Below are 25,335 nucleotides of genomic sequence, written 5' to 3'. Positions count from 1 at the left end.
TTAACAAACTTTTTTGATGTTTACAATTTTTTTTTTTTTTTTATAGCTTATATAACATGGTTATAATCATATAAAATACATGTTGGAAATATAACACATGGTGCACTATTTTTTTCGTAGGGAAGTCAATAGGTGTATGTATATATATATATATATATATATTATTGGAGTGTCCAATATATTTTTTTTTTTTTTTTTTTTTTTTTTTTACCCGACTAACCATATTCCATTAACAGGGTGCGTTATTATATGAAAACTTAATATCCCTAGCTAAGAAAGAAAAACACACTAACGAGATTATTTTGTTAGTACATTCATTCATAAATATTTTTTTAAAAAAGGTATATTCGGTTAAGAAGAAAATAGAGAATACAATATGTGATTATATATATATGTATATATGTCTTTAAAGGAACACCCATCTTCTCTCACTTGTCATTGTTTTCTTTGCAAGCTCGTAAATACATATGCTGAGCTATTTTTTTTTTCTTTTTTTTGTCATCTTATAGATGCAAATAAACACACATATGTGTATATATATAAATACATATACAAATACATTTACGCATATGTATATATATATATATATATATATACATACATATATGAGTAAGTGTATGTTAGCTCATAGTTTAATTCCTTTCTATTCTAGATAGCCCAATGAACGGTAAGAAGTACGACATACTGCTGCTAGGCAGCACAGGGTATACGGGGCAAATGATTTTAGAGTACCTTTTAAAAAAATATGAAAAAGAAATAACGAATGGGCAGATAAAACTCCTATGTGCTGTGAGAAACATAAATAGGTTGAATGAAATTTTGTTACGATTAAAAGAAAAAGAAAAACTCAGAAATACAGAAAAGATATATAAAAAAGAAGTCGATGTAGTAAATAACTATGATTCTATATTAAGTTGTTGCAAAATGTGTGATGTAGTTGTAAGTACTATAGGACCGTATGCAATATATGGGTATAATATTGTAAAGGCTTGTGTGCAGGCAAATTGCCATTATTTAGATGCTTGTGGTGAACATGATTTCATTTTAAGGATATATAAAGAATTTAACGAAATTGCTAAAGAAAAAAAGTTAAAAATAATTCATAGCGCATCCTTTATTTCAGCACTTAGTGATTTAGGGACTTACATTATTCAGGAAGAATTTTTATCTAAGTATAAAAAGCCGTGTTCATATGTTCGTATACGATTATCTAATGAAGGGAGTGATTTTAGGACAGTAGGGAAAACTACAATTAAGAGTGCATTATTATTTAAAAAACGTTTAGGAAATAGTTATAACAAGCATTATTTATGTGAAAATAAATATGATGATATATCTAGTACGGATGATGGTTTCCCCTTATATGAAAAAAAAATAAAAACAACAAATTATTTCTTTGATTATGAAGAAGAATTTGGGTATTGCTTTGATACTGTTTATTCTAAAATTGAAGAAGCTTATGTATTATGGTCCAACTATTTAATGAACTATAAATATGGAAAAAATCTGGTTATAGATTATAAACAATATGATGCAGAGTTATCAATGCCTATGTATATTATTAAACGAATGTTTTCAATGTTAATAAATGGCTTAAAATACTTGACACCTGTTGATTACGTCACAGATAAGTACGTAGACTATTTGCATAAACCGAAAACATCGGATCAATTGAAAAAGGGATTCTGGAAATGCACCATTGTTGGTGAGATGTGCGATATGTATACAGACGGAACCCAAAACAAAAATAGCGATGACAACACAAACAGTAACGAAAATGAAAACAAAGGGAATAAAAAAATTATTCTACATTTAAATGGGGAAAATGAAGACCCGGGATACCTTTTAACGGCAAAAATTATATCCGAATCAGCTATATCCTTATTTCAAAATAATTTACCAAATAGTTTTGGGGTACTCTCTGTATCCGTAGGTCTTGGTATGGCCCTTGTTGAGAGATTAAAGCAGGCTTCACTTTGCATTCACGTTGAGGTGTGAAAAATTAATTGGGAAAAGAAAATATAATTATATATATAGATGGATATGCACCTGTTTGTTAAAACTTCTCAAACAATGTGGTTACTACATAGTTATGCAGCAAAAATGCGCATACTGATTAAATGTGCATATATGTAAACAATGGAATAAAAAAATTTGTTTGTGAGCTAACTTTTTAGTTACACAATTAGCAATCGTTACGTGTTAGCGGTACTCGCACATGTTTGTTGTTTTTCCCTTTTTATCCTTTTTTTTTTTTTATTCATACAAAGATACATTTGGTTTTGGCAAAATATGGAGAAATTTTTTACGTTAATTTTTGCCATATTTTTTACGTTATTTTTTGCCATATTTTTTACGTTATTTTTTGCCGTATTTTTTAGGTAATGCTTTTTCTCTTTCACGTCACCATAAACATGATTAACTGAATTTTTAAAAGAATTGGGAAAAAATAAAAAAAATAAAATAGCTCCCTTCGTCCAATTGTTGGCTTAGAAATAAATAATTTACACATGTGCACATATATAACATATATATGTATATGTAAACATATGTATTCATGTTTATACAAACATGTCCACTATATTATATGTTGAGTTGATAACGTTTTCAGCGCCTGCTGCAATTGCTATTTATACAGTACTTAAACAAAAAGCAAAATAAGGGGAATAGAAACCCCTTCTTTATAAAACTTTCTTTTCCAAAAAAAATTATGTTTCTTATGCTTTTTCCAAATAAAAATAATTCGAAAAAGCTGTGTATATGTAAAAAAGTAGGAGTAATTAAACATTCTTTTAGAAGGTAAATCTTTATATAGTAACATTTACTCATTTACAATTATACCATTATACTGTTATACTTTGCTTTTTTCAATTTTGCCTTCTCAACTGAGTAATAACAGGTGTTCACGAGTACAAGCTTCAGGAGTTCCAGAGCATAACGATAAACAAAATAACAAAATAACAAAAAAAAAATAAAAATAAAAAAACAAAATAACAAAAAAAAAATTAAATAAAACAACAAAATAACAAAATAAAACAAAATAGCAAAATTCATGTTTTCGTATAGCTAAAATTTGTTTTAAATGATGATATAGCAATATTAAAAAAAAAAAAAAATATATATATATATTATATATATATATATATATATATATATGGCACTATCCATAAATAAATCGTAATTCGTAAAAAAAAAAAAAAAAACTGCAAAAACGTAGAAAAATTATAAAAAAAAGAAAAGAATTATATTTTATCTTTTTTTTTTAATATGGAATTATAGTATATTTAGAAGAATTACAGATTAATGGCTCAATTTTATAAGTTTTAAAAAAGTTTCTTTGTTTTTGATAGAATATAAAACCTAACAAATTTAAATTCCTCATACAAATATTGTATTTTGTAATTAGCACAGAGTTATTCCATTTGAAGAATAAAATTAAATAGAAGCTTTAAGGAAAAATGGGTAAGTCCACTGAAATATTATTTTTTTATAGTAACATACATATAATTGATTGGCAGATATATTTATGAAGAATTTGCGTTTATATACATATATGTATGTAAGTATATGCATATATGTATATATGTATTTGTGCACAAATGTATGTTTGTATATTTAAGGGTGATAATATTTTATACTTGTAAATATGAACGTATTTGTTCATTCCAGTTGTCCATACATATACACGCATATACCTATGTATTTTTATTTGCTACTTTATTACCTTATTATTAGTCCAATGAATGTCAAAAATTGCCTCAACTTTTAGTTCCTGTTGTTTAAAGCATGTAAATGGGCAATTGAGTTATTCCCGTTTCTATCATATTATTTTTACGTTACATTATTTTGTCATAAGTACGATTTCTGTGGTTATATACTCGAAACAATGTACGCTTTATTGGTTATTTATTTACTCATATATGTATTTAATTTATGTTCGTATGAGTAATATCACGTATTTATTTATGTACGTACATGCATTCTTACATATTTATGATATTACTTATTTACGTGTTTACGTACTTATTTCTTTATTTTTTTAATTGTTGTTTTTTTTTTATTTTGAATGGCAGCAAAATTTGGAAATTTCCCCTCATTTGAGTTATGCCATTTTGTTTACTTTTACACATACTTTTGTTCATTTGTTTTTTTTTATATTATAGGAAAGGTACATGGATCATTAGCAAGAGCAGGAAAAGTCAAAAACCAAACGCCCAAAGTTCCCAAGGAATCAAAAGGAAGAAGATTAACTGGAAGAGCAAAAAAAAGACAGCTTTATAACAGAAGATTTTCAGATTGTACAGGAAGAAAGAAAGGGCCTAACTCGAAAGTGTAAATTAATGCCGCCAGTGGTATGTTTATATGTGTACATACACACATATATATATATATATATATATGTATATTAAGGAGCCCTTTTTTACGAATTTTTTTTTTTTTATATTGTAAAATAACATGAATGAAATAGAAGAAAAGTTTTGTGTACCGAATGTATATGCATATGTATATATTTATTTATTGCTTTTTTCTCCTTATTTCTCTTTTTTTTTTTTATTTTAAAAAAAACCAAGATTAGAACAAACAAAAACAGAAACACGCATGCTATTTTTAAGAAACTTTTCTTTAATTATAACCGTATAAAAAACATTGTTTAAAGATTAAAGGTGTTCATATTTTACAAATCCAAATTGTTTATGTTATGTAGGACATGGGCATATGTAAATAATAATGCGCAATTGTATATAAAAAAAAAAAAAAAAAAATAATAAAAAACAAGTAAAAATGCAAAGTAAGCTTTTGCACAGTGATAAATAAAAATATTTTAAATCCAAATTTATTTCATTTCTTTTTTTTCCTTTTTTTCTTTTTTCGCTTTATCGTTTATTCCTTTTTTTTTTAATTTACATCTTTCTTTTGTTTTCCAATTCTACCAAGTTCTTCCTCTCTCGCTCTTTTGCTTCATTAATCATGCTAGAGTTTGCATATTCATTGGAATTGTTATAAAAGTGCAAGGCCAAAACAGCACTTAAAAGTATATAAAAACTAACTGAAAAAAAGGAGATGTTTTTCTCAAACGCTAGGAAATCCCAAAGATTGTATCTTTCATTTATTTGTTGTTTATTCAATCTTTCGTTTTGTCCTTCATTTCTGTATGTTGAGTAATAGTTATTTCTTTTTGTTGTAAAGGGATTTAAAGAACTCACAACGTTTTTTTCGTTTTTTAAAATTATTGTTTTATAGTTTTTTATTTTAAGCATTTGTTTTATCATACTTTCGTGCGTAATGAAATGAAGTAGGGGGAGCAAAACAAAAAGAAAAGGGGAAATATGAAATGAAAGAAGACAGAATTAAACTATTATGTTCATAAAAATAAGCTAACGACGCGCATTCATACATATTTGCATTTACCAACAGATAATTTGTGTTACTTAAAAATAAACGATACGAATTCGTAAAAAAATAATTATATACTAAAATTAGTGTAATGGCAAAATGTATTTATTGTTATCACAGTTCTTTGATGCGATTTGGGAAAACAAGAACCACAGATAATGCGGTAAAATAAAATAAATCTTTTCTTTCATATATAAAACGTACGCATTATACATGTGTATGCGCACATAAATATATATATACGTATATGTGTATATTTATGTACACAAACTTGCGTATACTGTGTGCAAGAGAAAAAAACTGCTTGCTCGTGTAAGAAGTAAAGGGGTTTTCCCACCTTACAATTTTTATTAAAAAATATCCTTTCGAAAGGGCTATTTAATTTATAAAAAAGTTTAACAGGTAAAAATTAATAAAATTATGGAAAAGGATACCAAAATGAAGGAGAGATAAAGGTAAATAAATAAAAAATAAAAATAAAGTAAAAAAATGAAAATAAAGTAAAAAAATGAAAATAAAGTAAAAAAATGAAAATAAAGTAAAAAAATGAAAATAAAGTAAAAAAATAAAAATAAAGTAAAAAAATAAAAATAAAGTAAAAAAATAAAAATAAAGTAAAATAATAAAAAATAAAGTAAACTAATAAAAAATAAATAAAATTACTACAAAGTAGTATACAACTGATAAGGCAAAAAAAAAAAAAAAAAAAGCTACGTATTACAAAATGTACAACTGCTAAAGGAAAAAAAAAAAACTTTACCTTTTTCGTTGCATGAAGAGTTAATGTGCAAATTGAAACAAAAAAATAAAAATAAAAATAAAATAACTGAAAAAACAAAAAAAACAAAAAAAACAAAAAATATGATAATTCAATTGAATAAAAATCAAAGTAAATATAAAAATTATAAAGGAGAAAAGGTTGTTTTGAAAAATTGATTTTTTTTTTTTTTTTTTTTTTTTTGTGTGAAAAGAAAAAAATATATTTTTTTCTTTTTAAAAGGCAAAAATTTACATATTCCTCATTCATTACATATCATATGGATACGATACAGGATTACGTAAAAAATTTAAAGGAAAATAGTTTTTTTAAGTCATTTAAAAAGGCACATAAAAAATACAAAAGTAACATATTAAACAAGGTAAAGTGAAAATAATAAATTGATGAAACATACTAATAAATGCATAAGCAAAAGTATAAACATACGTATTTTAGCGAATGTGTGAACAGCTTTATTTAGCGAATGTGTGAACAGCTTTATTTAGCGAATGTGTGAACAGTTTTATTTAGTGAATGTGTGAACAGATGTATTTAACGAATGTATGAGTAAATATATAAGATGAATTATAATTTTATGTTATTTCCAAGAATAGGTTGCACCATACTTGTATAGTTATCCATCCCATGCGTAATATATATATATATATATATATATATATATATGTATATATAATTACGTGAGAAAGTACGTTGTATGCACGTATTTGTATAGTATGTACATACACATGTGAGCAACGAGCGTATTGTTTTTTTGGAGTTGCGTTTCTTGCTAACGTAATAACATAACAGCATAACTACATAACAACACGTCAACATAACAATATAACTACGTAACTACATAACGACGTAACATAATTTTTGAAGTACTTTTATTTTGAGATGTTATAATGTTAGGACGTATTTAAAGGGTCTTTATATATGTATATATAATACCCGCTAAACATTTAATAAATGTATACATTTAAATGTGTTTTTATCGAATTCATATACATATATTTCTTAAAAGTTGTTTAAACACCTCCGAAATTATAAAATGGTGTGGTAGTAATTTTATAAATAATAAAAGAAATGCTGATTTACTTTTTATATTTTTTCTACTCCTTTCCCATGTTATTCTGTATTTTGGTTTACCTTTTGTTTTACCCCTTTTTTTTGGCGTTGTTTTGAAAATATTTCGCAGATTTGACTTTTCTAAAAATTGTACTACACTGTTTGTATATACTTGTTTGCGTATATATGTTTATTTAATTGTGCACTTATGTTTGTACGTGCACTTATTTATGTGAATATAAATCTTACGGTTGACGTACACATCAAATTAAATTGCTATACCATTAGCCGCAAACAAAATTTTTTTTTTTTTTTTTTATGTAGATGCCAAGTAACAGAAAAATATCTCAAAAGGTAGATGCCTTTGACAATAACATAGTTCATAGGGGAAACGTTCCAACCTCATTGGTAAAGAAGGAAAGGAAACATCCAGTAGGTCCTATACTTCTCCTTGTTTTTATTTTTGTTGTCATTGGTTCAGGTAATAATAATAATAATAATGCACTCATTTTTGTATATTATGCCTTTTTTATTTTTAAAATAAGTACCCATATGCGCATTTTCAATTGTTTTGTTATAATCTATGCCATTATGAGAAAAAATAGGGCGGAATGTTTTTTATGCCGTTTTTTACCTATGTTTATTTGTTCTACGTTTTAACCTGTGAATCTTTGACTTCTCAGAGCATTTGCATATAAATTTGTACTTATGTATAAACTTATGTGTACGTATTTAGTACACGTACATACACAAGTACATATGCATGTATACATACATGTACTTAATTTATGCTCATCTTTTAGTTATCGTTCAAATGCTCAGCATGATACAGAAATCCAAAGTATTTGATTGAAGCCTCCCTATTTAACATTTTTGTTTTTCTAATTTTTTGCTATATGAAGAGAATAAAGGTGCATGACATTTTTAAATTAAAACATTATTTTGTGTTAAGACATATAAAAATAGTAGAATGCAGTTAAAGAAAAAAAAAGGAAATTCCAAACGATCTACTACTGTTTTTTTTTTTTTTTTTTTTTTTTTTTGATCCTTTATTATTATTTTAAAGAAATTGTATATGTGAATATACATATTTATACATATCTACGAATATATACGCAAATATATGCATATATATATGTACGCATCTATATGAGCATATACCAATATATATGCGTGTGTATACATTTACATAATTACACATATAACTTGTAATAATTTGCTGATATTGTTAAATTGTTCCATAAAATGTGTTTATATATATTAAACTGATGCAAACCCAAAAAAGTACAAATTATATTATGTTGTGTTATTTTTATTTTTTTTTGTATTTTGGGAAAATATATGAATTATTAATTTTTTTAAACAAATTGTTAAGTATGTTTTATATTTTGTTCTATTGTAATATTGTAACAACTTTAAAAGGTATAGGAAAAGGAAGGAAATACCCCTTTCACTAGTAATGCATGTGGTTGAATACATACATAAATACATACATATATGTACATGTGTACATGTATGTAAGCTTTTATTTTGGGTGTTTTTGCAGTATATAATAGGAATTAAATATATATTGCAGCAAAAAAAAAATAGTGAACTTTAAATAATATTGTATGAACATAAAAAAAAAGAAGAAAAGGAGAAGAAAATAATAGAAAAGGAACATAAAGTTAGAGAACAAGATTAATACATTATAACATGTTACAGAACAATTTAAATATCACGTTATATAACGCAATAATAAAACATGATCTTATGGAACAAAATGGAGGAAAAATAAACAAAACGAGGGAATCGTCTACTCACGGGCTCTTTATATTGCTAAAAGCTCCTCGTCTTTAAATTTGAGACTTCTTTTTGTGTCAATTCCCTGTATTGCTTAGGAAAAAATATATCTTTCAAAGTTATATTTTCAAAAGCGCTTCTCTTTATTTTTATTACTGGTTGATTTATTTGTTCAAACATTTTTCTGATTTGTCTGTTTCTTCCTTCTTTTATACTTATATTTAATACACTTACTTTTTTCATTTTATCCTGTATTTTTACACATTCTTCTCGAAGTATTTCAATAAAAGCAGGTTGTGTTTTTTTCTTTTTTTCTTTTTTCTTGTCATCATCATGTTCTATATACACACCTGCAGCTAGTTCTTTAAGAGAACTCATTTTAACAGGTCCCTCAATGTGAACCCTATATGTTCTTATTCTTTGATACTTTGGGTGCGTTAGTCTATTAACCCAGGCATACTCATTTGTTAGTAGTAGGACTCCGGAAGTGTTTCTATCTAATCTTCCTTGAAAGGGTAAAACAGGAGATGATATATATATAACTAGGAATGCAATAATTTGATATGTAATAAAACATCATAAAATGAAGGGATATAAATATTATACAGTTCGAATGGTAAAATGTTAATTTGTTGTTATGGAAGTGGGTCGACGTATAAAAAAAAAGAAACCCATATATATATAACTTCGTTTCTAAGTAATAATTGTTATTACAACTATTATATTTTTTTTTTATCCTTTTTCATTTTATTATTAAACATTTGGTGAGCGTTTAAAATGTAGCCGTACGAAGTGTACCATACGTAAGTTGGAATAACATTCACGCTCTATATACCTACATGCGGAATGTATGAACATGTATACATGTATACATAAACATTTATGAACGTACAAACGTAAATGCTCGCAAAAAATGCGTTCGATAAGAAACAACTACAATTTGTAAAATGCTTATTTGTCACTAACCTACGGATACCAAACGATATTTTTGTAAAAGATCCTCAGGAAAAAGAGAAAATATGGATCTTCTATTTTTTTCATCACTAGTTGTGCATAATAAACCTTTGGGTTTATGCAAAACAAACCACTTAAATGACTTACTGGAATTTCCATTTATTAAATTTTTTATATTCTGTATGTCAATTTTTCTTTCACATATTTTTAGTCTATCTTTTGTAATATCTACATGTGTACCTGGGTTAAGTATAATTTTATTGTTTATTTTTACATTACCATCTTGTATAAACTTATCTGATTTTCTCCTCGAAATATTCCTGCTGACAGATATTACTTTATTTAGCCTGATAGTATTTGCCTTGCTGTTACTTGTTGTCAAGGCTACATCAAAACAGAAAATACCATTACTATTATTATTACTATTATTATTGCTACTATTTTGGAACAAAAAAGATAATATTAAGAAATAGAGAAGTAATTTATTGCGCTTAGAATAAATGGGGGGTTCAATTTTCATCGATTTTTTCTGCTGTAAAAATAATGGAAGCTCTTTTTTTGTTAGAAAGAAAAATGAAACTATTAAATGGCTTCTTGGAAGAGGTATTTTACACGTTGTTCTGTTTATTCTTACATGAATTGGAGTGCTCACTGAAGTGTATTTGAAACGATTCAGGAGTTTGCATATTTGGTGTGGTATTAATTAGAAGGAGGAGAAGATAAAAGAAAAATAGGAAAAATAAAGGCCAAAAAAAAAAAAAAAGAAAATTCGATGAGCATGAAACTTTAAATATTTCCCTGTACTTAAATATATAAATTCACATAATAATAAAAAAAATAAAATAAAATAAAATAAGCGCAAGATAATTATATGTAAATAACAAAAAAGAATAAAATATTTAGAGATGAAAATTTCCATATTTCGATTTTTCTCGTATGTTACAATTCACAGGTAAATTTTCCTGTTCTGTCGTATCTTATCAATATGTAAATATATTTTTAGCTATTTTTGTGCCTTACACCTTGATATATTTTTTTATGCGCATTTCTGCTTAATGTTGTATGTCCTCCCCCAAAAATAAAAGTATGGGAATAGAGTTTGCCTTTTTTCATGTCGTGGTGAAATAAAACAGAAACGAATGTTTTAAATTTTGATTACCATTATCTGTCTTTGAATTGATTTGACACCAATGTATGTTTCGAGGAAAAAAGTGATAATATGCATGTATATGCATACCTATATATATATACGTATGTATAAATGTGTGTATTCGAACCATATACGTAATAAAAAGAGGTGAATTAAAAAAAAAATATATATATATCCCTAAATGACATAAGCTTCTCATTTTAAAAACATAAAAAAAAAAAGGTTTGATATAATTTAAAAATTTCCTATTTTTTTTTTTTACACCTATTTATGTACAATTTTGTACAATAACATCAGTATTTTATAAAAGGTTCTACTCTTGAAAAATGTAGATAAAGAATGCGTAATCCATAAAAAAAATTTTCTTTCATATATTCATGCGTAAATGTATTCACATTCTAAATTTAAAAAGCGGGAAATACATGCACGTTATATAATAGGTAACAAAGGAAGGATTGTATAAAAAGGAGAATTTTTTTTTTAAAAATACTTCTAAATTTTTGTAAATAGCCATATGTATGGCCTATAAAAGGCGGCAAAAGTGGGTGTGTGAAGTGGTGGTACCGCCATTATTGGCATATTTGGCGGTATTGATAGGGATATGATATTGATTGTGATAGTGGTGCCACTAGTAGTGGGAGTACTTGTATGAACAGGTAAAATAATTTGCAACTTCGTAGGAGACGTCGTAATCTGGATGAAAAGTTTTTCCTTTACATGAATATATACACGAGTGTCAGGGTGTCAAGCGTATGCTCATGCTCACACACACACACACATATATATATATATATATATATATATGGTTGGATGGATGGATGCAAATGCGCAGAAATAAAAGTGGGTTCACGGGTGAGGGTACTTGGTGAAGTGCTCACCTCTTCTTGATGTTCTTGCTCGGGGCCTTGGGTTTTGCAGCTGACCTATTCTTGATAGTCGGTTTTCGGTCAATTTTACTTTTTACCAAAATGTCGTCATCTTTATCTTCTTTTGATTCGCTTAGTTCGTCCATGTCTTCATCAGATTCATACTCGTTAATTTTAAATGTGCTTTTTTTTTCAGTCGATGTGAGTCCTTTCCTTAATGAGTTAGGATCGTTTTTGATAACATGCGAGGAGTTATATAAACGAGTAAACGAAGCTTTTACTTTTGAATCAAGTTTATCATATAAATTTTCCTGATTAGGTAATCTTAGAGATGGTAAAATTTCAGTAATCATTTCTCTAGTAATATTATATTCTTCCATTAACTCAATGGCTTCATTTATATTATTTTTAAGTAAAGGTGTCATAATTTTAAAATAAATATAACTTAAAAATCCAGAAGTTACCATATATTTAGGACATACATTAAGTTTATAGGATATATTAAAACATAACTCATTTAATAATCTTTTATTTTTATTAAATGTAGAAATTTTTCCAAAAGCTGAAGGAAAATTAATTCTTCCTGACATAAATAATTTGAGTAATTTAATGCGCATAACTGGACACACACAAGATAAAATAGAAAAATGTGGTAATAAAGAAAAGTCCATAGTTGTTTTCATATTATATTTTATTTTGTCAGCTAGTGCTAAATCATATGATATTTGAGCAAAAGCATTCCATTTATTTATTGAGTTAGGTGATTTATCATTATCATTAAAAACATTTGTATAATTTTCACTTATAAAATAAGGAATTAACTCATAATCGACAAAAAATAGATCCATAATTTCTCTTACCTTAAGTTTTGATGATTCATGAAAATTTAAAAGTTTGAGAGTTATTTCAAAAGGGTTAGCTAAAGACTGTACATTTTTATTAGAATTATTTAATTCTTTTTTTAAATCTAAAAATTGTATCCTCTTATATGTTTTTGATAACAGTTGCAGTGTGTTTAACATTTGTCTCATATCTCCTACGGTAGTTTCCCATAATAATTCCAAGGCATTAGGTTCCATCATAATATTTTCTTTCTTACATATTTCTAAAAGTCTTTTAACAACAGCATTTTTATTTGGTACAGTAAATTTTAAATCATAACATTTATTAGCTAATGTTCTCATTTTACTATTTTGCCTATCATTACATATACATATAATAGGACATTTTGTTTTTTCTATTAATTTTAAAATTGCTGCACTCCCACCTTTATCACCACTTGACATACCATCTACTTCGTCCATTATAATACAAGTTTTTGATAACTTACGACTTTTTAACGAAGCTATAGAATATCCTCCAGTTGCCATTTCACTAATTTTTTCAATTGCTGCTTTATTTCGTTCATCTGAAGCATTAAATTCGATTACATTGTATCCTGAAGCTTCTGATATAATCTTTGCAGTCGTTGTTTTTCCAATACCTGCAGCACCACTTAGTAAAGCACAACGTGCATTTACATTTTCATAGATACCTCGAAATGTTTTAGTTACTTGTTTTTTTATTCCCCTTATACATACATCTTCCCAACTGGCTAGCCAATTTTTTAATTTTAGAACATTTTGATTATTACCAACTAATTCATTAATATTTTTGGGTCTATATTTTTCAACCCAAAGTTGATTGAGCACTTTGTTATTGCTTAATTTATTCCTTTCATCCACTTCATTGTTGTAGTTTCCTAGGCCATTATCATGTTTGTCTTTTCTACTTTCCTTATCGAGCATGTTGCTGCTACTGTAGTTGTCACTAGCGCTTTTATAATTTGTTGAATAATCGCTCTGTTGTTTTTTTACAAAATCTTGATATTCTGATTTATCTGAATTTTCCTTATTTGCATCACCATTGTGTGTACCATACTGCTCTTCATATTGTGGATGACTTTTCCCTTCTGGGAGTAATTCCAAAAGCTGTTCCTCATTTAATATTTTAATGATAGAATTACTTTTTTGTTGTAATTCAAATGCTTTTAAATATTTCCTCCCTTCATTGTATAGTCTTCCATCTTCCAAATATTCACCATGAATTAAATAATGAGTTTTTGATGACACAGCTGACATTACACTACCACCATGTTCTTTAATCTTTGATTGTAAATCATCTCTTGAAAAATTCTTGAATACTCCTGTTAGTACAAATTTTAGATTATTGAATGGTAAATAGTCAAACTTTTGTGTTGTGTCATTATTTTCCATCTTTGTTTTATTTTTTCCAAAAGAAGTGAGTTTTTTTTTATATCTTTCTTCCTCAATAATATCAACATCTTGTTCTCCTTCTTGTCCTCTTTCTCTTTTTAGGTTAGGCTTTGCATTTTCTCCTTTTACATTTTTTTGGTCTTTTTCTAATAAATCAAAATATTCACTCACATTTTTCACAGGAATTTTACTGCTATTATTTGAGCTGCTTTTTATCATTACACTGTTATTACGATTACTACTATAATTATTGTTCCTATTGTTACTATTACTATTGTTACTATTCCTATTGTTACTATTCCTATTGTTACTATTACTATTGTTACTATTACTATTGTTTCTATTACTATTGTTACTATTACTATTGTTACTATTACTATTGTTACTATTATTATTATTATTATTATTACTATTATTATTACTATTAACATCTATTTTTTTAGAGCTAGGTTTAAAATATGAAGTAATATCATAATATACAGGTTTGTTCGATGCCTTTTTATTAAGCGATTTTTTCTCTAGTATATTTTTATTACCTTCCTCCACCTCATCATCATCATTAATTTCAACAACACTTTTGCTTAGAGATTTATCTTTTCCTTCATTATCAAAAAAATCATCGTCATCATCCTCTTCGTTATCAAATAAATTACTTGAAACCTTTTTCAAGCGCTTCCTCTTCCTTCCGATATCATCATCACTGTCCTTATCAAATAAATTTTTTCCTTTTGAACACATTTATCGATGTTGGCAGAAAACTGCAAGATAAATGCGCCGGGGATTGTGTGGAGTTACCGTGTGCCTGCAAGGGTTTGTTATGTATACATATATATTATATATATATATATATATATATATATATATGTATATATATATGTACGTGTATATGTATGTTTGTACGTATGTATGTTTGTACGTATGTATGTTTGTACATATGTACGTTTGTACGTATGTTTGTATGTATGTTTGTATGTATATTTGTATGTATGTTTGTATGTATATTTGTATGTATGTTTGTATATATATTTGTATGTATGCTTATGTGTATGTACATGCAAAGGGTTAATGCGACACGCTAACGAAAATATATGCGTCAGTATGGAAAACTTTAGGACGCGTGGAAAATTTTTGCAAGTTCAACTAAATTTTGTACATATATGTAACACGTGAATGTACATGCACATGTAAGGTATATTCCGAAGATTTAATTACAAGTTGTAAACATTGGATTTTTTCAATGGATGTGCTAATATATTTATTATATGCTTATGTGCAAATTCGTAATTAAAAGGGAAGAAAAAAAGCTCTTAAATACAAATAAATTTGTTTAAAAAGAGTTTACCCTATGGGAACGCTATACTTTGGATAAATTAATTTTGTACAACTTAAATAAAGGGCATACATATATATGTACATATGCGTGCTGATGGAAAAAAATGGGTAAAAATACGTGAGTATACATGTAAATAAATGCGCAAATAAGTAAATGCGTAACTAATAAATAAATTAATATATATATGTATATATATGTATAAAATAAAATGAAGTAAAACAAAGAGGCTTAAAAGAGGGGAGAGTGCCAAAAATAAAGGTGAGCAATACAGTTAATGTGATGACTAAAGATATTTGCTCATTAAAATAAAGGTTATATACAATGTATGTGTAATCAAAAACATGTTACATAATTCCATGCTGATAAGGCATAAGCCCAAAAAAAAAAAAAAAGGGGAAAAAAAGGGGAAAAAACGGAAAGAAAAAAAAAAAGAGGTCATGCAAAATCACAGATTAAAAAAAAGGGAAATAATACGTAAAGCAAAACTTGATATTTTCGACAGTCCCTATTCAATTTCACCGTTATTGTAGATCTCATAAGCGTTTGATGATTTTTCTTCTTAAGAGAATTTTTTTTTTTTTATGATTAAAAATAGCACAGAATGTTAAAAGATGCCTTTTAATTTTTTCTCCTTTTTTACTATCTTTTTTTTTATTCTTTTTTGAATTTATCAATTTTACACGAATATCTTAAAGTTAAACTATTTTTTAAAGCTTAACTGTCTTGATTATTTATAAAAAAACGAGAGAGGTTCAAATGTTTTTTTTTTTCCTTAAAAATGTATTTTTATATAAACTATTGTGGTTTTATTTATTAAGTACGTTCAACTATTTAGCGAAGTTTATTAATGAAAACATCTCTTTTTTTAAAATTAGCGTAGTTAATTACTAGACTTAGAGCTCAACCTTTTCCCAAATAATTAAAGCATTCTCTTGTCTACCAGAAATAACACATAAATAATGTATGTACGTATATATGTATATATATATATATATGCACAAATACATATATATATATATGTACGTACATACATTTTGAAAATATATATCTGCTGCACACAATGAGTAAAATGGATGTTTTTTGGTATTTCATAAAATTTCTTATTTTTATAAAGGAATTCAGTTCATCTAATTTTAATATATTTTTGAAATCCTTTAACAAATAATCTTCTCATTTTTACTTTTCTTTTTTTATAGCAAAATATATACGTATGTTTTCTTATTTGGGCGTTTTCTACGTTTATTATGCGCATATTTATTCTTGCACCATGAATTTTTAAGGGGAAAAAAAAAAAAAAATAGTGGATGTCTTTTAAACAGCTCCACTCTCATTGTCATTTGGGAATTTCCTTGACATTTTTTTTTGCTAAAGTAAAATGTGAACATTCTTTGATGTATTCGTAGTTTAACATATGTGCATACATATATAAAAACAGATACGAATTCATGTATCAAAACATATGCGCACACAAGTACATAAACATGTATACATACGTATATTAAATATGTACACATACATATATATATATATATATATATATATTAACATATAGGAATACATACATATATATATATATATGTTAACCGTCTTCCTGGGGGACTATAAAGACTCTCCTTAATACCACAAGGAATAAATCCAGTACATAAATAATTTGATAATATTTTATTTTAAACTTTATATACGCATATTATAAGGCAAATGTTTTTTTCAGAATACGTTTTATTCAACATATTTTTAAAGAAATGTGGGATAAAAAGAGAAAAGTGATTTATGTTCGTACTACTATATGTACATAAAAATATGTATATATATATATGAGTGTACAAAACACTTAGGGAGGAAAATAGCATTTTACGCGTTTTTTCCCAATTAAAAAATTAAACAATTTATTAAATATAAGACGTTAAGATTAAATTATATAATAAATTAAAATTTTACTTTATGTAGACATATAAAGACATCCCTTTTTTCTTTTTATTTTGAACTATCATTGATTTATCAGATTAAAGTTGCATCATTATAATGGAGTATTAAACTTATCAAATTGAACATTATAGTTAAATAATATTTATAATATTAAGAAGATTTAAAACATAAACATACAAAAAAAAAAAAAAAAAAAAAAAAAAAAACATTTATGATGCAAAAAGTGTCATTAATTTTTTTTTTTTTTTTTTTTTTTTTTTTGCAATTATTCAAATTAGTAATTGCTTTGCACTTTTTTCCGTAAGCGCCAAAGAATGAAAAGAGGGATATATATATATATATATGTATGTATGTACGTTTTACAACTTCATTTTGTTTACTCAATTTTTTTTTTTTTTTAGTAGAGCAACAATTGTTCTTTTTTTAGAAATACGCTGTTTTGTATTTTTATTTTGCATGGTGTTTTAGTTTAGTGTGCAACTGCTTTTTCCATTTGTTCTTCATTTTTTCCGTGATTTCTTTCCAATCACTCTTATTCTTATTTAATAATTCTATGAATTTATAACGAGTACAAGGTTTCCCCTTATATAAGTCAATAAAATTGCTTAAAGAATCAGCGTCAAATTTTTGTAACTCAACCATAAAATCAGAATAAGCACTCCACCATGTTTTAATTAAAATTTTCTTGGAAATATTTTTCTTTTCTGCAAATTCTACACATTTATCCCAAATTTTTTTCATCATTTCAATATATACGCACCTGCGTCGATCATAAATATGATACCATATGTCATGCATATCTTTTATAGTAACAAAAAAATATAAATCATCAACTTTTTTTTTTAATTCTGCTTCTGATAATTTTAGGTTACTTCCGTAGTTTTCGTTAAATGCATTTTCTTTTTTTTCTCTTCTTTTTTCACTAATTGTATCTTTGTTTATGTAATTTTTCACTGTATATCTTAATCTATCTAACAATTCATTTGATTTATCGAAGTTCCCTCCTAATTTTGAACTAGGACTCTTTTTATCATCACTCCATATACCAGTTTTCCAGTGTGTTGGAGGTTTCTCAACTAAACCTCTATCACTGTATATCTTACTTAATGGTAAAAGCGAATACGACTTTTCTTGAGGAAGAATAAAATGCTGTATGTTCTACAAGTGTATTAATAAAGGAGGTTGTTTATAAAAAAAATTTTTTTTCCCTTTTATATATATGTACAAGATACACACTCCAGTAGGATGAAACATACATATATATATCCACGTACATGCATACAAAATTAAAGCACATATGTATACTATCTTACTAGTAGCAAAAGACAAGTCAACGTGCGTACTGAAGCTCTAAAATGTTTAGACTGTATTAAGTTTGAAAAACTTGCATATTTGGACTTCATTTTTGAATAAATTTATTTACAAAAAAGTTACCATAATTTATTTTTTAATTTTTATATTTTTAACTTTGTTATAAAACTTAAAAAGAAAAATCAAAAAAAAAAAAGACAAAAATATAAAAAATTAGCGCAATGTTATTATGACATACAAAAAAAAGATAAATAAAATAAAATATGAAGTGTAGCAAAATTTCAAGCACAAACTTTACAGTATTTTAAGTAAAATGTCTATGTGTCTGAATGGGGGACAACATGTAGAACTTGAGAAAAATTCTACATGTGGTAAACTTAATCTTAAACTATTACTAATTTAATTTTATTGCATTTGTTCTATTTGTTTATATTTGTTCTATATATTCTTAAAGTGCATTTTAAAATAAAACTATTAACAATAAATTACAGATATGCCACAACATTGCATGCGCTGATAATAATTATTATGTATGTACATATATATATATATATACACATATATATATACACATACATATATACACATACATATATACACATACATATATACACATACATATATACACATACATATATACACATACATATATACACATACATATATACACATACATATATACACATACATATATAACAAATTCAGAATAATTATTTTAATTATAAAATCTTAAATTTGAAAACCTTTTTTCAAATATATTATACCAAAAAAACGAAAAAAAAAAAAAAATATAACAAAATATAACAAAAAAAAAAAAAAAATAATAAAAAGATTTAATAATAACAATTTTAATTACAAAAAAAATATAATATGCAAATCTATACCCCATGAGAACTCTACAGCTACACAAAAAATAAGTTTATTATTACCAAAAAAATAGGAGAATAAATCTGTGTTTGGGAGTTTGGTTGTCTATTTTGTTTCATTTTGTCGCTTTACAAAATTTTAATATGTTCAAGTTTTAGCTGTCTATCGGTGTGGCGGTTTAACATGATGATAATTGAACATTTCAGTATTTTAACACTTTAATGTATATATGTTTGGGAATTTTAACGCATTAATATTTTAACGTTTTTTTCACTTTCACATATATGTATATATATTTGCTATGTCGTAACCAATTATTTTTGCCAATTTTTTTTTTTTAACAGTTCTGTTCTGAACTTTTTTGTAAGAGTGCATACTTATGCACAAAATTTTATTTTTTAAAATTGTTTTTTTTTCTTTCATTTTTGTTTTCATTTTTATTTATTTTAAATAAAACCGAATGTTGTTATGAAAATGCTAATTTTAAATAAGGAAAACAAGAACATTTGTATAAAAGTATTTTTTTTTTTTTTCCCTTTTGTATACTATACGTTAAAAATGATTTGTTCTATATATACTTTTTAAAAAATATATTCTATATGCATATTATTTTTTTCTTTTTAATTTGCCATAAAAAAAAAGAAATAAATTAAAAAAAAAAAAAAAAAAGAATAAACAACTAGCCATATACACATTATTGTAGAGTATGCCCTTATACATTAATTCATTTTGTTGGGGTAGTTTGGCAAACTTGTAAGTTTTATTAAGTATAATTATGTCAATGGTGAAATAAAAAAATAAATGATATATTGTGAAAAGATAAAAAGAATGTTTATTCTGAGTGAAAAAATAATAGTTAAATAAGTGTACCTGTATAGATGAGCAGTAGCACTGTTAATAAGCAGGTTAAATGACTGAACAGTAGAATAGTGTATAATAAATGTAGAGATAAAAATAGAAATATATCAACGTTATATTATATTATCACGGTAAAAGTGAAATATGATCATTAGCGAATTAAATGCATAAAGAATGGGATGCCTACAAACATACAATGATGCATACATATTGTACAATAATTGCAGAACATTTATGGCTCGTTCAGGTTTCCCATTTTTGCCTTAATATTATAAACATAAGAAATTAAGTGAATTGTAAGGATTAGGATGTACGATATTATAATATATATACGCATATACACAAAAGTGCAAAGACGTATGCATATGTTTATATATATGTATGTACGTATGTATGCATGATTACTCGTTACTTTTCATGCTTTTCAAAATATCGCAAAATTACTTAAATTTAGCATTACAGAAATATTCTGCAGACGTTTGGATGCCTATTTATTCAAAACGCTTAGCAGTTTAATTCATCTTAATTTTGTTATTAAAAATTAAAACTAAAGTATTATATACTAGTTGTCCGTTTTTTGTGGTATAATTACTAGGCAAACACAAGAAAGGGCTAAATGAATAGGTAGTCTACTCTGCTTTTTATATAAATAACAAAAAAAACAAAAAGCTTGCGTAATAAAGTTAACAAAAACTAAAATCCATAAATGAATAAACAAACACAATCAAATAAAAGCTGAAAAACACATATATGAATATATATATATATATATATATCATGTTACATGCATATTCGACGTAAGGTATAATTAAAAAAATGTTATTTTTCTTGAAAATATAATTCTGAGCAAATTTTCAAAAATAAGTAAAAGGGAAAAAGTTTTCCTTTTTTTTTATTTTTCCAACAAATTTTATTAACAAATCTGGAATTATAAAATAACGAAATTAAGAAAATCGAATAATTTTACTGAAAACAAATAATTTTCAAACTCTTTGCTTGTATAAACTAACAAAACAGATTTATGATTATTCTAAATTGCTACGGGGAAAATGGGATTGAGGAAAAAGATCAACTTTCTCGTTCATTTTTTGAGCTTAATGCAAACACTGCACGTGTGGGTACTTGCTAAGGTCGTTCTCAGTGCCTTGTTCCCCATTCATCCCTTTATGTGCTCGCTTATTTAATCACTCGTTTATTTATTAATTTATTTTTTTGTTTATCTAACTTTTGGTCCATCAATGTGTCGGGTTTCTTATTTGCCGAGTTTTTCCCTTACCAGTTTGCACAATTACCATATTATTTTTAATCGCTGTTTCTCTCTACCTTTTTAAAATGAAAACATAGGAGGGTCGGGCGAATTTAATGGATTATCATCATTAGTATATTCCCAGCTGGTGATGTTTTTTATTAGATCCATTAACAAATTATTCCATTTATATTTCATTACATTTGTAATGGATGTCCAATTTTTCTTTCTGTTATCTATGAAATTTTTATATTCATCACGTGTGCACTCTCCTCTATCAAATAAATTGTAAAAGTCGATTATACAATTTTTATCGTTCTCTTTTAGTTCAGTAATAAGATCCGGGTAAGCTTTCCACCATATTTTAAGTAAATCCTTTTCTGAAAGATTACGACAAAATGCTGACAATTTAATATTTGTCCATAACTCTTCTATCATCGCATAATATTTTTTTATACAATGATTATGAACATTAAACCATACAATATACATTTCTTTTTTCGATACAACATCTTCTAATGAATCTAATATTTCTGTCACTTCTTCTTCTGTCAATTTTATTCTACTTTCTAAGATTTTGTTCCCGAAATTTTCATTTTCTACTGCTTTAAATTTAATTTGTTCTTCATTCCCTTTATTTTCTGAGGTCCTATTGGAGAAATGCCCAACTTCAGTTTCTTTCCTTTTCGTTTTTGTTGCATCTTTTGTTTCGTTTTTTATCGTTCTGTTAATAATATTCTTACTGTTCCGTAATCTTAAGTTATCAGCTATTTGCTCACTCTGATGATCGTTTTTCTCATTTATTTTTAATGAATCTTCTGAATGCGCTTCTGTTAAATTTCTTCCAAAATTTGCACTTTTCATTTGTAACCCTAAGCACACATTTTCCTCGGTTAATATTGTATTGATCTCCTATAAAAATAAAATTTTAAAGATAAACATTTTTTAAAAAGTGGTAGCGAATAATTCGAAGGGGAAATGCATTTAATATAAATTTAATATGTAAATATATAGTGTTCACATATATATATTGCGCATATATACATTAAGCACGTATGTGCGTATACATACATGCGCTTCCGCTTGATTAATTTTTCTTCTAACTAGCAACGAAAGAATGGGCAAACAATAAAACAACATTTTAAATGACATATATCTTGCCAAATTTGTAAATCCTTTATTTTTTCTATTCATTTTTTCAATTTCTGACTTGTACAAAATTTAAACAACACTTGAATTTTTCTTAAAGGAAAAAGCACTCCTTTTTTTCTAAAATTGGTATATTATTATTGTTAATAATATCAAAAATATTTTCGATATTTAATTATGTTAAAAATAATAAAAATTAAAAAAAAAAAAAAATATTAGTTCTATTTTTATGATGTAATAAATAATGTACAGTAAGAATTCTGCTTGATAAAAAATTGCTAAACCAAACAATTATATTATTTTAAAACCTTTTATTTATTATACATATGTACTTATATATATATATATATAAACTTTAAAAATACTAAATCAGCAGTACTTAAGCTATATTCCACAAGTAATAGGCGATGTTAAAAAGTTAAGTTTTATTTTATACATTTCTATATAATTAAAAATTCTTACACTTAAAAATTAAAAGGGTTACTCTAATGAGCACAAATCAGGATGCATATATTAGAATATCACAAAAGGTACTGTGAAAATACAACTATTATTTTTACATATGGTTATAATAAAAAAAAATTAATTTAATTAAAAATTTTAAAATGTAATTCCATTTTTGCAAAAATTTAACAAAAAGGTGTTTATAATTTTGTAAACAATGAAAAAGAAATTAAAATAAATTCCATATATATATATATATATATATAATAATTCTAAATGGAAAAATATTTAACAGAACAAAATATATCTATAAAAAAAAATAAATATTATATATATATTTATACGTAGTTCATCATAAAAAGTATTTTATTTACGAAATAATTAAATTTAGTTTTTAAAAAAGTGAATGTTGTGCAACTTTGTTTTATTTTCAAATAACTTATGACTATTGAGTATGTGCAATCTGAACTCTTATTTTTCGCAATAGGTGTCTGCTTTTTTTTTTTTTTTCTGTTCTTAAAATCATGACCTATTCTTTTTTTTTTTTTTTACCACTTTTTTATTCATTTTTACCCAATTAGCAGCGTTTTTTTTTTTTTTTTTATTATAAATCGGCAAAATAAAATAAAATAAATAAATATAAAAAGAAACAATATTATTATTATTTCTATATATAAATATATATATATATATATATATATATATATTATATATATATATATATATATAATGAATTGTGCATTATTTTAAAATTGTACTTTTATTTAAGCTATTGTGTATTGATAAAATTAAACAACACTAAAAGGATAGCTTATAGTTGTTGATGATAAGCAACTGTGGTATCTTTATAAAAAAAAGATGGTATAATAAATATTAAGGGGGTATAATTTTTTTTTAAGAAAACGCGTAAAAATTAACTTATGGGATGTTTTATTATTTTCAAGTATATAATACAGATTAAGAAAATAAATCTATTTGTTTTGTTGTTTTTGCACCTATATGTTTATATACATAAATATATATATATATATATATATATATATATATATAATATACCCTTTTTGATAATGTAACATATAAAGTATAAAAAATATGTTGTAAAAAAAGATAAAAAAAATAATTTATAATCTGAACCTACATATTATAGTGCATATATAAACTGAAATAAAAAATGCTAAATGGGAAAGTATGTAAACTACATGTGAATGCTTAAAGGAGTTGAATAAATAGATAATTGCACAGGATATTATGTGTGATCAGGTTGATCTGATTATGAGAATTGCTCTTGCAGTGAAAAAACTGTTAGGGAGTAAATATTATTACTATATAGAGAAAATAATTGTTATGGAGTATTTATGCTACATTTGTTATTTAGGAATTAAACATGAAAAATCTTGCTTTTAAACATGTTCATATATACACATATTTATATTTGTATAAACTTAAAAAATTTCAGAATTGTTAAAAGCAGGTTAAGCTTCTTTTTACATTAATGTTAAACCCATGAAAAAGTAGTTGTACTACTTTAAAATTTACTGTACGTGAATATTTTTCACCTAATTTTATTCTTTTTAATTTAAGAAATAGTATATCCTGAACCTCTATTTTTTTAGTAAATATTTTAAAATAGGAATAAAAAAAAATTCATGGAAAAATAACGCATGACATATTATGAACATATTCATATATTCATATATACATATATACATATATATATATATATATATTTACGCAATCATATACACAAAGAATATATATTTTGTTCATTTTTACTCCTAACAGTAAAAATGTATATATAGTAAATACTAAAATGTTGCATGGATTAATGATAATGCTAATTAAAAATTACAATTGAGGAAAACATTATGACTGTAATGTAGTTGTTTTGATGGATATAAAAAAGGTATTAGGGTGTTACTTCACAATGGCTATTTTTAATTGATCACTTTTTCTATATCATTTCTACTTCATT

At 25.4% G+C, this 25,335-nt stretch overlaps 7 protein-coding genes across 7 annotated transcripts; 2 read left to right on the top strand and 5 right to left on the bottom strand.

The window, feature by feature from the left end:
• Positions 1 to 660: 660 nt before the first annotated feature.
• Positions 661 to 1,998, top strand: MKS88_001070 (saccharopine dehydrogenase; the record flags this gene model as incomplete). The annotated part of the gene is made up of 1 exon (XM_067219725.1): positions 661 to 1,998. The coding sequence occupies one exon, from the start codon at positions 661 to 663 to the stop codon at positions 1,996 to 1,998; it is 1,338 nt and encodes a 445-aa protein (XP_067075002.1).
• Positions 1,999 to 4,901: 2,903 nt separating this feature from the next.
• MKS88_001069 (uncharacterized protein) lies at positions 4,902 to 5,258 on the bottom strand (the record flags this gene model as incomplete). Its single annotated transcript, XM_067219724.1, has 1 exon — positions 4,902 to 5,258. One exon carries the CDS (start codon positions 5,256 to 5,258, stop codon positions 4,902 to 4,904), a length of 357 nt encoding a protein of 118 aa, XP_067075001.1.
• Positions 5,259 to 6,431: 1,173 nt separating this feature from the next.
• MKS88_001068 (ribosome associated membrane protein RAMP4) lies at positions 6,432 to 8,075 on the top strand (the record flags this gene model as incomplete). The annotated part of the gene is made up of 3 exons (XM_067219723.1): positions 6,432 to 6,533; positions 7,547 to 7,703; positions 8,026 to 8,075. 3 exons carry the CDS (start codon positions 6,432 to 6,434, stop codon positions 8,073 to 8,075), a joined length of 309 nt encoding a protein of 102 aa, XP_067075000.1.
• Positions 8,076 to 9,040: 965 nt separating this feature from the next.
• On the bottom strand, positions 9,041 to 10,478 carry MKS88_001067 (pseudouridine synthase; the record flags this gene model as incomplete). Its single annotated transcript, XM_067219721.1, has 2 exons — positions 9,041 to 9,510; positions 9,971 to 10,478. The coding sequence occupies 2 exons, from the start codon at positions 10,476 to 10,478 to the stop codon at positions 9,041 to 9,043; spliced, it is 978 nt and encodes a 325-aa protein (XP_067074999.1).
• Positions 10,479 to 11,982: 1,504 nt separating this feature from the next.
• Positions 11,983 to 14,967, bottom strand: MKS88_001066 (replication factor C subunit 1; the record flags this gene model as incomplete). The annotated part of the gene is made up of 1 exon (XM_067219720.1): positions 11,983 to 14,967. The coding sequence occupies one exon, from the start codon at positions 14,965 to 14,967 to the stop codon at positions 11,983 to 11,985; it is 2,985 nt and encodes a 994-aa protein (XP_067074998.1).
• Positions 14,968 to 17,935: 2,968 nt separating this feature from the next.
• On the bottom strand, positions 17,936 to 18,891 carry MKS88_001065 (uncharacterized protein; the record flags this gene model as incomplete). Its single annotated transcript, XM_067219719.1, has 2 exons — positions 17,936 to 18,646; positions 18,802 to 18,891. The coding sequence occupies 2 exons, from the start codon at positions 18,889 to 18,891 to the stop codon at positions 17,936 to 17,938; spliced, it is 801 nt and encodes a 266-aa protein (XP_067074997.1).
• A 2,960-nt stretch (positions 18,892 to 21,851) lies between these two features.
• On the bottom strand, positions 21,852 to 22,964 carry MKS88_001064 (uncharacterized protein; the record flags this gene model as incomplete). Its single annotated transcript, XM_067219718.1, has 2 exons — positions 21,852 to 22,682; positions 22,875 to 22,964. The coding sequence occupies 2 exons, from the start codon at positions 22,962 to 22,964 to the stop codon at positions 21,852 to 21,854; spliced, it is 921 nt and encodes a 306-aa protein (XP_067074996.1).
• Positions 22,965 to 25,335: the final 2,371 nt, after the last annotated feature.

This window comes from Plasmodium brasilianum, chromosome 4 (genome assembly GCF_023973825.1).
Source record: "Plasmodium brasilianum strain Bolivian I chromosome 4, whole genome shotgun sequence".
Classification (NCBI taxonomy): domain Eukaryota; phylum Apicomplexa; class Aconoidasida; order Haemosporida; family Plasmodiidae; genus Plasmodium; species Plasmodium brasilianum.
Note: the sequence above shows the minus strand (reverse complement) of the source record. Positions and strands in the feature narration are given on the sequence as shown.